This window comes from Chenopodium quinoa, unplaced genomic scaffold (genome assembly GCF_001683475.1).
Source record: "Chenopodium quinoa cultivar QQ74 unplaced genomic scaffold, ASM168347v1, whole genome shotgun sequence".
NCBI lineage: Eukaryota > Viridiplantae > Streptophyta > Magnoliopsida > Caryophyllales > Amaranthaceae > Chenopodium > Chenopodium quinoa.
The window spans coordinates 9,613,429-9,627,531 of record NW_018744367.1 but is presented as its reverse complement, the minus strand read 5'-3'; the positions used below and the strand labels follow the sequence as shown (position 1 = coordinate 9,627,531).

Genomic DNA, 14,103 nt, shown 5'->3' with positions numbered 1-14,103 from the left:
ACGTATTTAATAATTAGAATTACCCCTCTACATATTCTATACCGTATTATTCTTGTATTTTAATAAACTGAATTATTTTTGTATTTCATTTTAGACCTGTATTCCTGTTTTATATCTTGTAAATTTATACGGAGTATATCCTGTAAGAAAATCTTTACATTTCCTTTGTAAAATAAATCCATGATCCTGTATTGTACGTGCAATATAACTTTTAGTATAATAAAATTAACAAAAATATTTCCAGATACGACAAAAGCCATCAAAATATACTTCATATATATAATTTAAAACATCCAATCACAATTAAATTGAATCATTCATACAAAATTTGTTCTATACAAACAAATACGTGAGTTAAATATCAAAAACCTTTCTAGTTAATGTTGATTTAAAAAAAAAAAAAAAATTAATGCCCCAAAATATACCAATACCATATTGATCTACAATTCACATAAATCATCGTCGTCGTCATTTGGTTGATGGTATCCGGTTACCATAGGAAATCCACCTTTCCTAAGCTCGTCAATCATTTGTTGAGAATATGTATGAGGAACTTGCTTAAAATACTACAAAATAATGTAAAATACATACATATTAGTTAATAATAAACAATAAATTCATCTAATTAAATATAAATAGCATGGTCTTGAGAATATAGAAAGAAACCATGGTGTATGGCCTATATTAAGGCACAAAGCCACAGAGAGATTGACGCACTTATCTGAAGCGAACTTAGTATCAGCAGGAGAGGCAGTTGACTTTTTTGTATCTGCTAAAGAAGCTGCTTGAGCCTTTTTACTCCTTGATGAGCCTGATCCATCGACCTCGTCATCTGAAAACACATCATCTTTGTCTTGTTGTTCACTCTGAGCTTGACCTTGAGGATCTTTGCTAGCTTCTGGAGCAGACGAGACCTCATTTACTTGTTCAGAAGGGGGGCCAGTCTGGTCATTGGGCTTCTGGACCACAGGTTCAGGCTGAGGTGTAGGAGATGGAGGAGTGCCATCATAGTCTACAAGAACAACCTCAACTTGGAAACCAGGGGAAGGCAGCTTCCGCTGTACAAGTTCAAAAAATACATACAAAATCAGCATTTAAAAAAGGATATAATTTGTCAGCTAAAGGACCAATCGGTACCACTAAAAGTATTGATTTTGAGAATTTCCAAGTCATGATATCAGTTGCATAAAGAACTTCAGATTAGCTACACTTCTATTAATTCTATTACTCTGTAAAATGTTAAATTCGAAAACTAACAACAATAAAATAGAAACTACTTTTATAGATATCATATTTTTAAAGTTTTCAAAATTACTGAAAATTGAAAACAAAAAACAATAACTAAGAAATCTAGGTAATTCGCAAACAGAACAAATCAGACTTTTCGAATAAGTGTTCAATAAAAATGTGGTGCTTACAAGTAAATTAAACCACCTCTGAAAGGTCGGTGCTTACCTTGTCAAATCCATCCATATCACTAGTGTTTAAGATCTTCCTATTTTCTATCATTATCGTGTTTAGCCAACTGTCAGACACACGTAAATTATAAACAATGGCACCAATAAAGAGCACATAATATAAGGGTTTAGACATAGTAAGGTTCCGTACAAATAGAAATCTCCTTGTCGATCATGAAAGAGGACTTTAAAGTCACCACACAACTCTGTTAATCTAGGCTCTCCTGGCAAAGCAAACACCATAATTCCTTTCTTTGGGGCAGTAAACCAGAAATCTTCTGTCTGCCAAGAAAATGGTATGACTTAATAAAATTTCAGCTCAAATCCAATGTCAAATGACACGGACATATTTCAGTGTCAATTCTAATGATATAAACTTATCAAGCAACTTACCGACAGATCCTTTGTTCTTGGATGTTTCTTCGTAGAAAAAAGAACACCTGTCCCCAGTAATGTAAGACAATTAATAATTAGGCTTGGGGGTTATCAACATAAAATGTAAATTACATCAAGGATCAAACTAAACAGGAAGCACTTCATCGAAATCAACATACTAGGACACAGAGGTATAAATTTCATCCCTACTAAGCTAATTACTTCACTCTAAATAAATGATATTAACTAATCAGCAACTAATTAATAGCAAAATAATGGCATAATTATCACAAAAATGACATTCAACCTTCTCAGCAATCATAACATCAAATTAAAATTTTACCAAATTTCAATTAGGTTATATACAATTCCGAATTCCGAATCAACATCACCTCTCCTACCCCAGTACAAGACAGCAGTAGATTATCACCTAATTATATAGACTGCTGAAACAACACATTGTATCCAACGCACTCAAAAACATAGGTAAGATGAATTTAGCTAAAATTATTTTTATTACTATTGAAATTAATGTAAATTTGACAAAATTAAGGGTAATTGATTGAACTTACTATAATTCAACTGAAATATTTGCATACAAACAATCGATTGAATTTAACCCTAAAACTAGAACTTTGAAGTTTTTTTTTTTTCAATGACCTAAAATTCAAATTGCAAATTAATTTAATAGATGAAAACTATGAATTTAATTATGTTTCCTTCACATTTCGAATGATTCATGCAGTTCAATTGATAAATAATCAAAATTCAATTACTCTATAACAAGAAGAATCGAACCTACCTCATCGGAGTGGTGCAGTGCTCAGAAGTTGTGCGGCGATCGGTGGTGCGTCGGTGGAGCGGTGAGTCAGCGGCTGAAGGTTATTACATCGGTGGAGGTTTCACGAATTGAAGCAATAAACAAGCAGTACTTTGAATTATTTTTTTTAAGGTTTAGTAAAGTGAAAGTGATATTAAGGAGTGCGCTTTCAATTCCTTTTAAGCCGCCTTTAATTAATTAATTAATTTGGGAAATTATTACTATGTATATTTTTTCCTCCTAATAATTAAAAAAAACAATTAATTAATACAATACAAAACGGTTGTTAAGATGACCGTTCTATATTATTTGTAATAATTAATTATTTTTTAAAATTATTTCAGAGTAAAAAAATAGAGAACGGTTAACTATACTAACCGATCCATATGTATTTACATACAGAACGCCTCTTATATAAATACGTTCTATATTCTTCTGGAGAATGCCTATCTTTGGTAACCGTTCTATATTTTGCGATCTATAATCTAGTTTTTGGTGTAGTGTGACTCTTTCGATTTAGAATCGTTTGAGAACTGCGAGGGATGTTTATTAGGAAAGATGATTAAGCAACCATTCTCCAAGCTGGGAGAAAGGGCAGGAGACTTATTAGGTCTAATACATACTGATGTATGTGGACCAATGAGCTCCACCACAAGAAATGGACACCGATATTTTATCACCTTCACGGATGACTATAGTAGATATGGTTATGTCTACCTAATGTCGCATAAATCTGAATTGTTTGAAAAGTTCAAAGAAATTCAAAGTGAAGTTGAAAATCATCTTGGCAAGAAAATCAAAGCCCTTCGATCGGATCGAGGTGGTGAATACTTGAGCCAAGAATTCGATGACCATCTGAAAGAAAAAGGTATACTTTCATAATTGACACCTCCAGGAACTCCACAATGGAATGGAGTATCCGAAAGGAGAAATCGGACCTTGTTAGACATGGTACGATCAACAATGGTCTTAGTGATCTTCCTATCTCTTTCTGGGGACACGCACTTCTAACTGCGACACTAACACTGAACCATGCACCATCAAAAGCTGTAGAAAAGACTCCATATGAATTATGGACAAAGAAACCTCCTAGGTTTTCTTTTCTAAAGATATGGGGATGCGAAGCATATGTCAATAAATTAATTTCTGACAAACTTCATCCCAAATCTGACAAGGTTTACTTTGTGGGTTACCCAAAAGAAACCAAAGGGTATTAGTTCTACAACAAATTGGAGAACAAAGTGTTTGTTGCTCGCGATGGTGTCTTTTTGGAGAAGGAACACCTTTCTAAAATGACAAGTGGGAGGAAAATCGAACTCGACGAAGTTCATGAGGATGAGCAACAAAATCATAATGACAGTCAAAGTGCTCAAACAACATCTGTTGACGTAGGTAAAAATGATCAAAATGTGCAAAGTCAAACCGACAATGCAAATGCTCAATCCATTACCCTACGTAGGTCTCAGAGACCGAGATCTCAACCTAATAGATATCTTGGTTTAGTATTAACCGAGATCTCAGAGGACATCCTGATTATGGATGGAGATGAACCGACAACCTACAAGTAAGCGATGGCAAGCACCGACTCTGATAAATGGCATGAGGCCATGAGATCTGAAATGGATTCCATGTTTGAAAATCAAGTTTGGGACTTGGTTGACTTACCCGAAGGTTATACACCTATCGAATGCAAGTGGATTTTCAAGATGAAAATCGACAAAGATGGAAATGTATTCATTTACAAAGCTAGATTAGTGGCAAAAGATTACAGACAAGTTCATGGTATTAATTACGATGAAACCTTTTCACCAGTCGCAATGCTTAAATTCGTTCGGATCCTCCTAGAGATTACTACATATTACAATTATGAAATATGGCATATGGACGTCAAAACTGCCTTCCTAAATGGTATTTTGGAAGAAACTGTTTATATGACACAACCTGAAGGTTTTGTCGACCAAAACAATGCTGGAAAGGTTTGTAAGCTCAAGAAGTCCATTTATGGACTAAAGCAAGCTAGCAGAAGTTGGAATCTACGATTCGATGAAGCCATCGGGAAGTTTGGTTTTATCAAGAATCCAGATGAATCTTGTGTTTACAAGAAGGTCAGTGGGAATGACATTGTCTTCCTAGTCTTATATGTCGATGACATATTGCTCATTGGAAACAACATTCCGTCATTAGAGTTTGTAAAGGCCTAGCTTGGAAAATGCTTCTCAATGAAAGACTTAGGAGAGGCTCAGTACATACTAGGCATCAAAATCTATAGGGATAGATAAAAAAGGATGATTAGATTGAGTCAAAGTACTTATATTGATAAGGTACTTGCTCGATTTAGCATGGAAGAGGCCAAGAGAGGTCACCTACCAATGTCACATGGCATAACCCTAAGCAAGAAGCAATGTCCACAGACATTTGATGAGCGGAAAAGAATGAATCTGATTCCATATGCTTCGCTTATTGGATCGATCATGTATGCCATGATATGTACTAGGCCAGATGTATCGTATGACTTGAGTGCTACGAGCCGTTACCAATCAGATCCAGGAGAGGCCCATTGGACTACGACCAAGAATATCTTAAAGTACCTGAAAAGGAACAAGGATAAATTCCTGGTGTATGGTGGTTCAGATGAATTAGTTTTTAAAGGTTATACCAATGCAAGCTTCCAGACAGACAGAGACGATTTCAAATCGCAATCTGGATATGTGTTTTGTCTAAATGGAGGAGCATTCAGTTGGAAGAGTGCCAACCAGAGTACAACCGCAGATTCTATAACTGAAGCCGATTACTTAGCAGCTGCTGAAGCGGCTAAGGAGGCTGTTTGGATTCGTAAGTTCATTGGTGAACTTGGTGTTGTACCCTCCATAAAGGGTCCAATAGCCCTCTATTCTGACAACAATGGAGCTATTTCTCAGGCCAGAGAGCCAAGGGAACATCAGATAGTCAAACATGTCAAACAGCGGTTTCACATGATTTGAGAATGGAAATCAGAAGGTGAAATCAAAATTTGCAAAGTTGGAACGGATGACAATGTAGCCGATCCACTTACTAAAACTTTGCCTCAAGTGAAGCACAACAAGCACGTTGAGGCAATGGGAATCAGGCATGTAGGAGACTGGCTTTGATTTTCTTGTTTAGTGTTTTAGTTAAATTTTTAACATTTAATGTAAGACACTAAGAAAAATCATTCAAGTTTTGGAGTAATATAAATTTCATGCAATATTTTATTACTCCGTTTGCTATTTAATTGTGGTTTAGGATTAAATAATGAGTCCATTCGATTCTTAGAATATTCAAAATAGGGTATCAAGACCAGTCTTGGTAAGGAAACACCTATTAAGTGAACGTTGAATATTATAATCGAAAATTATCCCTAATTAAGGTTATTTAAACGATGGATGATTAATGACCAATTGAGATTAGTGTGTAGTCTGATTTATAGCACCGTTTCTTGTGCTATGAGGATATGATTGTCATAAATAATTTGCACAGGTATTGGTTTAGAACCATATTGGATCGACCTATGAGAATACTTTAAGAGATTAAAAACCGTCCTAAGTATACTTCTCATTATGGCTATCGGAACCTATTTCCTCGACCATGAGTATTGTGAGTTCTCTTGTTTGAGTACTAGTCCGCTTTGATGTTGTCAAAGGTCTGCCGTAATAGGGGATTATAACGGCAACACTCGGGCGGCTAGGTCCTCTCAATAAGAGGAGCTACATTACAAGACTGGGAATGTCCCCCTACTAAAATAGGGAAGATGTCTTTGTTGTATACAAGGCCTCTCGTAGAGCGAGACTGTAAAAATGCAAGGCCGTGCTCGAATGGATTTTAGAAATCATCTGTTTATTGACAGTCAGACTCGAAATCGAGAAACACTTCTGGACGTAATAAGGACGACGAAATAATCTTACCTTATAGTTCATGAAGAGACATTAAGTGACATAGGAAAAGGCTGTACTCTAAATGCGCACTTGTCCGGAAGGACAAGTGGGAGATTGAAAGCAATGTGCCCTAGCCACAACAGCTAGCAGTAGCATGGCTGGGCCATTGCGCGCATGCTAGCGCTGCTGGGCCTGTTGGGCAGTCACGGCAAGGCAGCCCACCTTGGGTGCCTTGGTGCCCAAGTGGGTGCCACATGGCGCGACATGAGAGGAGTTTGAGGGGGTGTGTTGGCCGGTTTTAGGAGAGGGAGTGGGGAGCAAGTTTGGTCCCCCCTTCCTCCAAATGGTCCTCACCTAACCTCTCTCATGAACTTGCCACTTGTTGATTTATTACTAGTTTGATTATTAATTTTATTTTAGCTTTAAAATAAAATGGGAAAATCAAATTCTCCCACATTGATGGGAGAGTTTTTCACTCTCTTATTTTCCCTATAAATACCCAAGTTGGGGTATTGGAAAATCACTTGAGTGAGAGTTGAAAAAGGCATCACCATTGTGAAAACCTTTGAACTCATTAATCATTCGGGTTTTAGGTCGGGCCTTGCTAACTCCAAGGCATTGGACCATTTTCGGTGGTCGGGTTGTGGGTGGACTATCGTAGGAGGCCGTCGTATTTTTGAGGCTTGCTTTCGAAGTAAGAGCCCGTTCCGTTTGGGCGAAGTACGCTCCAAAGGTAATTATCTTGTCTTAATCTTGTAATTAATTTATTTATGCTTTATGGTTTTTATTAATTGCGAGTGGTTCTTTGGGTCGGGGTCGTTTCCGCGGTAAGATGGACATACCAAACCCCAACACTTTCTTACCGGAGTACCAATGTACAAAACCCTCCACCTTCACAACAACCACAACAGCAACCTCCACCACAGCAGAAATATTATCATCTTAATTCTGGCCACAACCCTCCTCATCTTCTGACCTTGCTATGACAAAAATTAGAGCAATGCTTACAAACATGCAAAAACATATGGAGAGTAGGGATGCACAAATTGATTAAATTATAGCTCATAATAAAATCATGGATAATCAAATTGCGCAACTTAAATCTACCCTACAAACCCGTCAGCATGGAGCTTTACCATCGCAACCAATCCATCCCACAGGTCATGCCAATGCAATCACTCTAAGGAGTGGTTCACGTTATGATGGACCTCCTATGCCAAAGGAGGATGGACTTGTTCCTGATCCTGATTCCTCTATACCAAATGACAGGCTAAAGTCGTATCACCTAATCAAAAGTAATTCCTAAATCCTCTAACTAATGCAGATAGGGAAGTAGGGTCAAATCCATAGGGAAACAAGTCTTTTTATTCCTAATTATTTAAAGTAATCTAAATTATCAAGTAACCAGTATATTATAATCAAAGGAAACTAAACTACGAAGATTAAAAGTAAAGAGAAAACAATGAATAAAAGACATAGGGCATAGGTTCACCAATAAATAATATTCCAAGGTAAAACATAATAATCAATCATCAATGCATCAATTAATCAGATCATAAAGGGCTTTCGCTACGTATTACAATCACAGAATTAATCTACCAGTATTAAATCTCATCTCTCGAATCTCGACTTAACCATTTATAAATTAACCTGCCTATCGAAACTAGACCTAAACATCAATTCTCATCTCTCGAATCTCGAATCAATATTGTCAAACTCATGCATAAAAGATCAGGCCTAATCTAGTCACATAGCATTAAATCAATCAATAGGAAATTAATCTAGCATTGATAATCAACAATAATAAATTACCCCTTCATATTATTCATGGATCCCCACAAACCCTAGAAAGGAAACTACTCACACATAATTAAATCTAAACTAATCAAAGCAATAAAATAAGACATGATGAAAGAATTAAAATAAATAAAGAGATTAAAGTAGAAGAAATCGTTACTAAAGTAATATGGAATTAAGAGTAGAGTTAAGAACAAAGTATTAGAGAGAGAGAAACTAATCTAAAATCTAGGTAGAGAGAAAAAATCTAAGAAAAGAATTAAGAAAGAGTAAAAGAAGATACTAAACTCGCTTAACGGAGAAGTATTTATATTAATCAAGAATCCTAAACTAAAACAAACTTAAACAATGCTAATCGTCTCCTAAAGCAGACACGCGCCCGATCGGGCGAGGCACCGCCCAATCGGGCACGCCTTTTTGCTCATCAGGTATGTTTCTCGTGCCCGGCCGGGCGCCGACTTTACTTCCCCCGCCCGGCCGGGCGCGCCTTCGGGCGGGAACTCCTTAGGCCGGGCAGCACTCTTGGGCCACTCTTTGGACTTCGATTGGGATCCAATTCTTCGGGCCAATCCGGATTTCCTCTTCGGGTCTTGAATACTCGGTCCATATGCCCCGGTATCACATACACAGCGCCCTTAATCACCGGTTCGACGACTCTAACCGGCCCTGGGCTATAGAAACTGGTCGTGCTTCTCCAATGCTCATAATTGCTTCATAATATCTCGGGAAAATGCTCCAAAAGCGCAAATCCCTACAAAAGTCAACCAAATCTACGAAAACACTAGAGAACACCAATTAGTAATAAAAGTGGCTCTAAAGAGCCAAAAACACTACCAATTATGACCAAGGGATGGGGTAAAATACTATATAAAATAGACAAATTAAACTCCCCCAAGACAAACCTTTGCTTGTCCCTAAGAAAAGATCTCATCAATGAATAAATAAATATGCTTTACCCTAAAAAGTAAAAATCAAGCACAAACAATTCAAAGTAAATTTAATAAACATGCTTCAACATCAACCAATCTCATCCATCCAATTACTCTTCCTCCCTAACAATTGTCAAATAGATGAGCAAACCACAAGAGCATATAAAATTCAAGACTAGTGCTCACACACTCAACTCTCATTTATGTGGCGAGTAAAAGATGTACTCGATAGATCGCTCTCCAACCAACCCCTTTATGTCAACAGTGCCCTCCCAACTCACACTCTCGTGTGTATAAAAAGATGTATGCTCAACCTACTAGTCGACTCGAAATATGTCAAATCATAACTTGCATTGATAAACAACATTTTCACATTCATACAACTCTATGCACAAAGGTCGAAAGGTCTTTAAAGCTTGTAATGTATGGCTATGGTAAAGGGTAGGAATCATTTGTGAATAAGTGAGAGAAAAGCTATGCTTAAGGGAGCAAATCCTAATAAGACTCATGATCAAAATAAATAGTGATCAACTTCTCCTACATAAGCAACTCCAACAAAAATCCACCAAATATACTCCAATCATAAACAATAATCCCAACACTAACAAATTTCACTCATCAGATTGGTAATGAAAAACTTGAGTGAATAAACAAACTTTATTTTCCAAACTTGAATTTTTTTCATTGAAGCTCATTTTTTTTTTTTTACTTTCCTTTGATTAACCTCCAACTAGAACATTTGAACATTGAACAATTTTTTTCTTTTGCTCTTTTTTTTTTCTTTGAACTTCTCTTTTTTTCATAACATCATACTTTATTTTTTTTTCAAGAAGATTAAACTTTCAAACTCATAAAAAATAAACATGATCAAGAACAAAATAACTTCTCAAAACCACCCAAATTGTGCAAATAATAAGCACACTAAAAACTCCATCACCTCACTTACTAATAGCTCCCCCAAGCCAAGCTTGGGACTAGTAACCAATGGGGCAAAATAGGCTTGTAATGTGGCTAATAAACAACAAGAAGTCAAGGCAACAACATGGGTAGCAAGAAGGGAACAAATGTATCTAAATCATCTGAAGGCCACCTAAAAGAACAAATGCCTCTGTCCTCCACAATGTGCATAATAATGAGTCATATAAACGTTACTTATAGTTACAAATCAATACTCAAATTCATTGACATACAAGGAACTATCACACATTCCTAACCAAATCAACTAGTCAAGCACTATATTCCGAGCTGTTGGACAAAATTGACGCATGTTAGGACATCTAAGCAATCAAACTATAAATCATGATCAACAAATCCACAATGCTTATCATCATATACCAAGAATCAAAACAATATTTTCCAAGTATGGGGCACAGGGAAGCATGATTTACAATTCATTGGAACATATTTTTGGATTTTTTTTTATTTTTCAATTTTTTCAATTTTTTTGTATTTTTCATATAAGAAAGCAATAAAACTAACCTAGAAAGCAATAAATCTAAACAAAGAAAACACACCAAAAACAAAAGAAAAGAGTAAAAGAAAGATACCAAATCCAAAATCTCCCCCAAGCCAGAATCAAACAATGTCCTCATTGGCTCGGGAACTAGCCCAGCATAGCTAGTCCTCATCATCCTCATCCATGGAGCCAAAACCTCCACCTCCGCTGCCACCAGCACCACCTACACCAGAAGAGCTACCACCAAAATAATCAGCATGAAAACTCTCCCCCCCCCCCCCCGCCGGTCCCCTGAAAGGAATGTCCTGGCCGTACCCATGGAAGGCAGAATAGTCAGTATAAATACCATGGGCAGTGGGATCCCTATCGTATCCCTAGGGTGGAGGCTAAAACCAGTCAGTGTAAATGGCATCGTCGGGAATGTTGCCCCGGCGAGCATAATCATCATACATAGGGTAAAGAGCTCTACCCTGGTTCCTCTTAAGGTACCCTAACCTATGGTCAATGGAGCCTACCATCCTCCTAAGGTTAGTGTGGGAATGCTCAATACGGCCTAAAGCCTGACCTATACTCTGAAGGTCCCAAACTGGGTCAGAGTCAACATGGGGGACAGAGTGAGACATGCGAGGTGGTGAAAGCACTACCTCGGGCTCAAGCTGGGGTGGTGGAACTGGTGGTGGTACTGGTGGTGCTTTCCCCCTAGCATGGGCAACTAAAAGGTCGTACGTGTAGGACACTTGCCCGGGGGGAAAGGCGGTTAAGTCAGGACTAGGTAGGGAAAAGATGGGCAATGGCTGCTCGGTCCCAGTCCTAATACACTAGTGGGGGGTCTGCTCACTATCCAAGCGTACCCAACCCAAATCCACAAAATACCTAGCATTCATATAGGTATCCGGTCCACAGTTAGTCATATGGCGGGGTCCACTCTCAACAAAACCGATATTTTTAACTACTATCCTAGTTATAAGGCCTCCTATAGGAATAGGAGTACGAGACTGGATACTGGATGTGGCATGTCTACTCAGGTGGTGGATGATGTATCTACCTATGTTCAGTTTACCAAACCCATACACATAGTGTCCAATAACAGCTAGTTCGTTGGTTTGGGCGTTATAAGGCTTGTTCCTACCAAGAAAACACAATCCTGCAAATCTTTGCCAGATTTTTGGGATAGGGTGATGGATAGGTTTCTGTAGGAGATTATAGGTACTACGCAGCGAAAAAACATGAATCATATTCATACAGTACCTAATCCCAAGATCTAATGCATAACACATAAAGAACATATAATCGTACCTTTGAAGCGTGATTCCACGTGCGATCGAGCAAGAACAAAGGAAGATAAAGAACCCCAAGCGTGATTCCTCTACTTAGTCCACGAGCATTGATTAAACCTCCACTAATGCTAGTTAGTTGTGACTGAACACTTCAATCAACTTTCAACGGAGATTTGATCCATAACACACCACAACACCACCCACGCGCCACCACTCGCGCCACCCGGGGAGGAGGGCCGTACGGACAGGGTTTTTGGGAAACTTGGTTGCTTGTGTGACAATTCACTGTATGTCAATTGTTGTCTCATGCAACCCTAGGCATGGTTTATATTTATAGATCATATCTAGAAATAAAACCATGTCTAGTCCAAAAACCATTAGACTCTTCTAACTATCCAAGCCCAATTATCAACATGGTATGTCATGAACTCATGAGGCCCAATAATGGGCCTCTAACTTGTTTAACCCAATACTCTTATGAGTGACCTTGTAGGATCCATTCTATAAGGCTTTGGGCCATTAAGCTAGCCCAAAGATCAATTGTCATATCTAGCACCAAACATTGACGACCCTATAGAATGAGCTAGTTATCTCCATAATCGTGATCCTTGATATATCTAGTAATTGCACTTATCGAAGACATAACTCCTTCAATCTCCCACTTGTCTGAGACAAGTGCACAATATTCAAATTCCTTAAGTCAATGTGTGTCGATTTGATAATATGATTGCATCTCATGTCGTGATCATATTAGTCTACAAATCTTTTTCTTGAAAAACTGAGTGAGATTCACAGAACAAATGATTACTATGTAATGTATTTGAGCACGGCCATGCATTTTCTGAATTCTCCCTCTTTAAGGGGCCAAGACACATTCCTATTTAATAGGTAGACTCAATCCAATCTTGTGGCAACCAAAGCTCCCACTCAACTCATGAAGCAACCGGGAAACACCCTTTATAATCCCCAGTTACGGCTGGACGTTTGAGTGTACCACAGCTACATCAATCATTGAATGGAACCAGTGTTCCACTCATGTCAAATGAATCCACTAATATATCCAGAAGTTCTATACTTGAACTTCAAAGTAGGTCTATAGTTCGATCATGCATCATTCATGCATATCCATGTGATTGACCGAGCATCATCACTATGCTCCTATAGCCCATGAAACCGCACTATCCAATCAATCTTACATGATAGTCCAATTTATGAAATCATTTATGTCCAGTTTAATGATTCCGGAGTAGGAACTTAAATAATGTATGAAGTTAGTTCACCTGTGGGGTTTCATTCAACAGGTCATCAACCTGATGAGCCCATTAATTCATAATTATTTTCGACATTTTATTTAATCTTGAAACCACGATTAAATAAGATTGAAACTTTGTTTCAAATGATAAACATAATTCCACAAATGAATGTATTACACATGTAACTTGTTTTTCTCCAAAAACAAATACAACTTCTAATTACATCATTTGCCTCAATCCAGTTTCATTAGCATGTTTCTCATGCTTTGGAAATGGAAGGGGTTTACTAAGTAGAGTTCATGAGACATTCTCATAAACTTGAACTTTTCAATTTCTAAATCTTATAATCATTTTCATCTCCATACACTAAGAATTTTCTTTCGCCCTTTTGCAAGGAACTTTGGAATTTCTAATTTGTATTCCAACGTTATATTGGATTTTGATTGAAATCTATCATCACTTGTTCTAAAACACGTGAATCAAATAGATGAGTATGTTCCATGGCATGCATGATGCATCCTTTGCAAATTGCATAAGGATCAGCACTCAAAACCTTAGTTTCATCAACCTTTCTCAAAGTATTGAATCATTTAGCAATATGCCATGTTACATGGGATTGAAACTCCTTTAAATATAATGTTGAACCTTATAAGAATCTTATCAATATAAGCTTCTTAACCAAACTAAAACATCAATCAAAACCTATCTCTATAGATTTTGAATCCCAAATGTACTCATCATTCTCTTCCAGGTTTTTCATACAAAATGCATAGCTCCCACTAAACATCTTGTACACACAAGAAGACTTCATAGCTCCCACTAAACATCTTGTACACACAAGACCTTTTC

The 14,103-nt window shown here is 37.4% G+C and overlaps 1 protein-coding gene across 1 annotated transcript; it reads right to left on the bottom strand.

Annotated features, from left to right (window-relative positions):
* Positions 1-245: 245 nt before the first annotated feature.
* On the bottom strand, positions 246-2,815 carry LOC110696654 (phosphatidylinositol 3,4,5-trisphosphate 3-phosphatase and protein-tyrosine-phosphatase PTEN2A-like). The gene is made up of 6 exons (XM_021874008.1): positions 2,635-2,815; positions 1,851-1,897; positions 1,609-1,739; positions 1,456-1,525; positions 718-1,058; positions 246-566 (listed from the first exon to the last, which is right to left on the bottom strand). The coding sequence occupies exons 3-6, from the start codon at positions 1,698-1,700 to the stop codon at positions 527-529; spliced, it is 543 nt and encodes a 180-aa protein (XP_021729700.1). The 5' UTR covers positions 1,701-1,739; positions 1,851-1,897; positions 2,635-2,815; the 3' UTR covers positions 246-526.
* Between the last annotated feature and the right edge of the window lie 11,288 nt (positions 2,816-14,103).

Coding starts and splice junctions, on each gene's coding strand:
- LOC110696654 (XM_021874008.1), bottom strand. CDS start 1,700: ATGGTGTTTGCTTTGCCAGGAGAGCCTAGATTAACAGAGTTGTGTGGT. Junction 1,526..1,608: donor CGACAAGGAGATTTCTATTT/GTACGGAACCTT, acceptor TGTGTCTGACAG/TTGGCTAAACACGATAATGA. Junction 1,059..1,455: donor ATATGGATGGATTTGACAAG/GTAAGCACCGAC, acceptor GAACTTGTACAG/CGGAAGCTGCCTTCCCCTGG.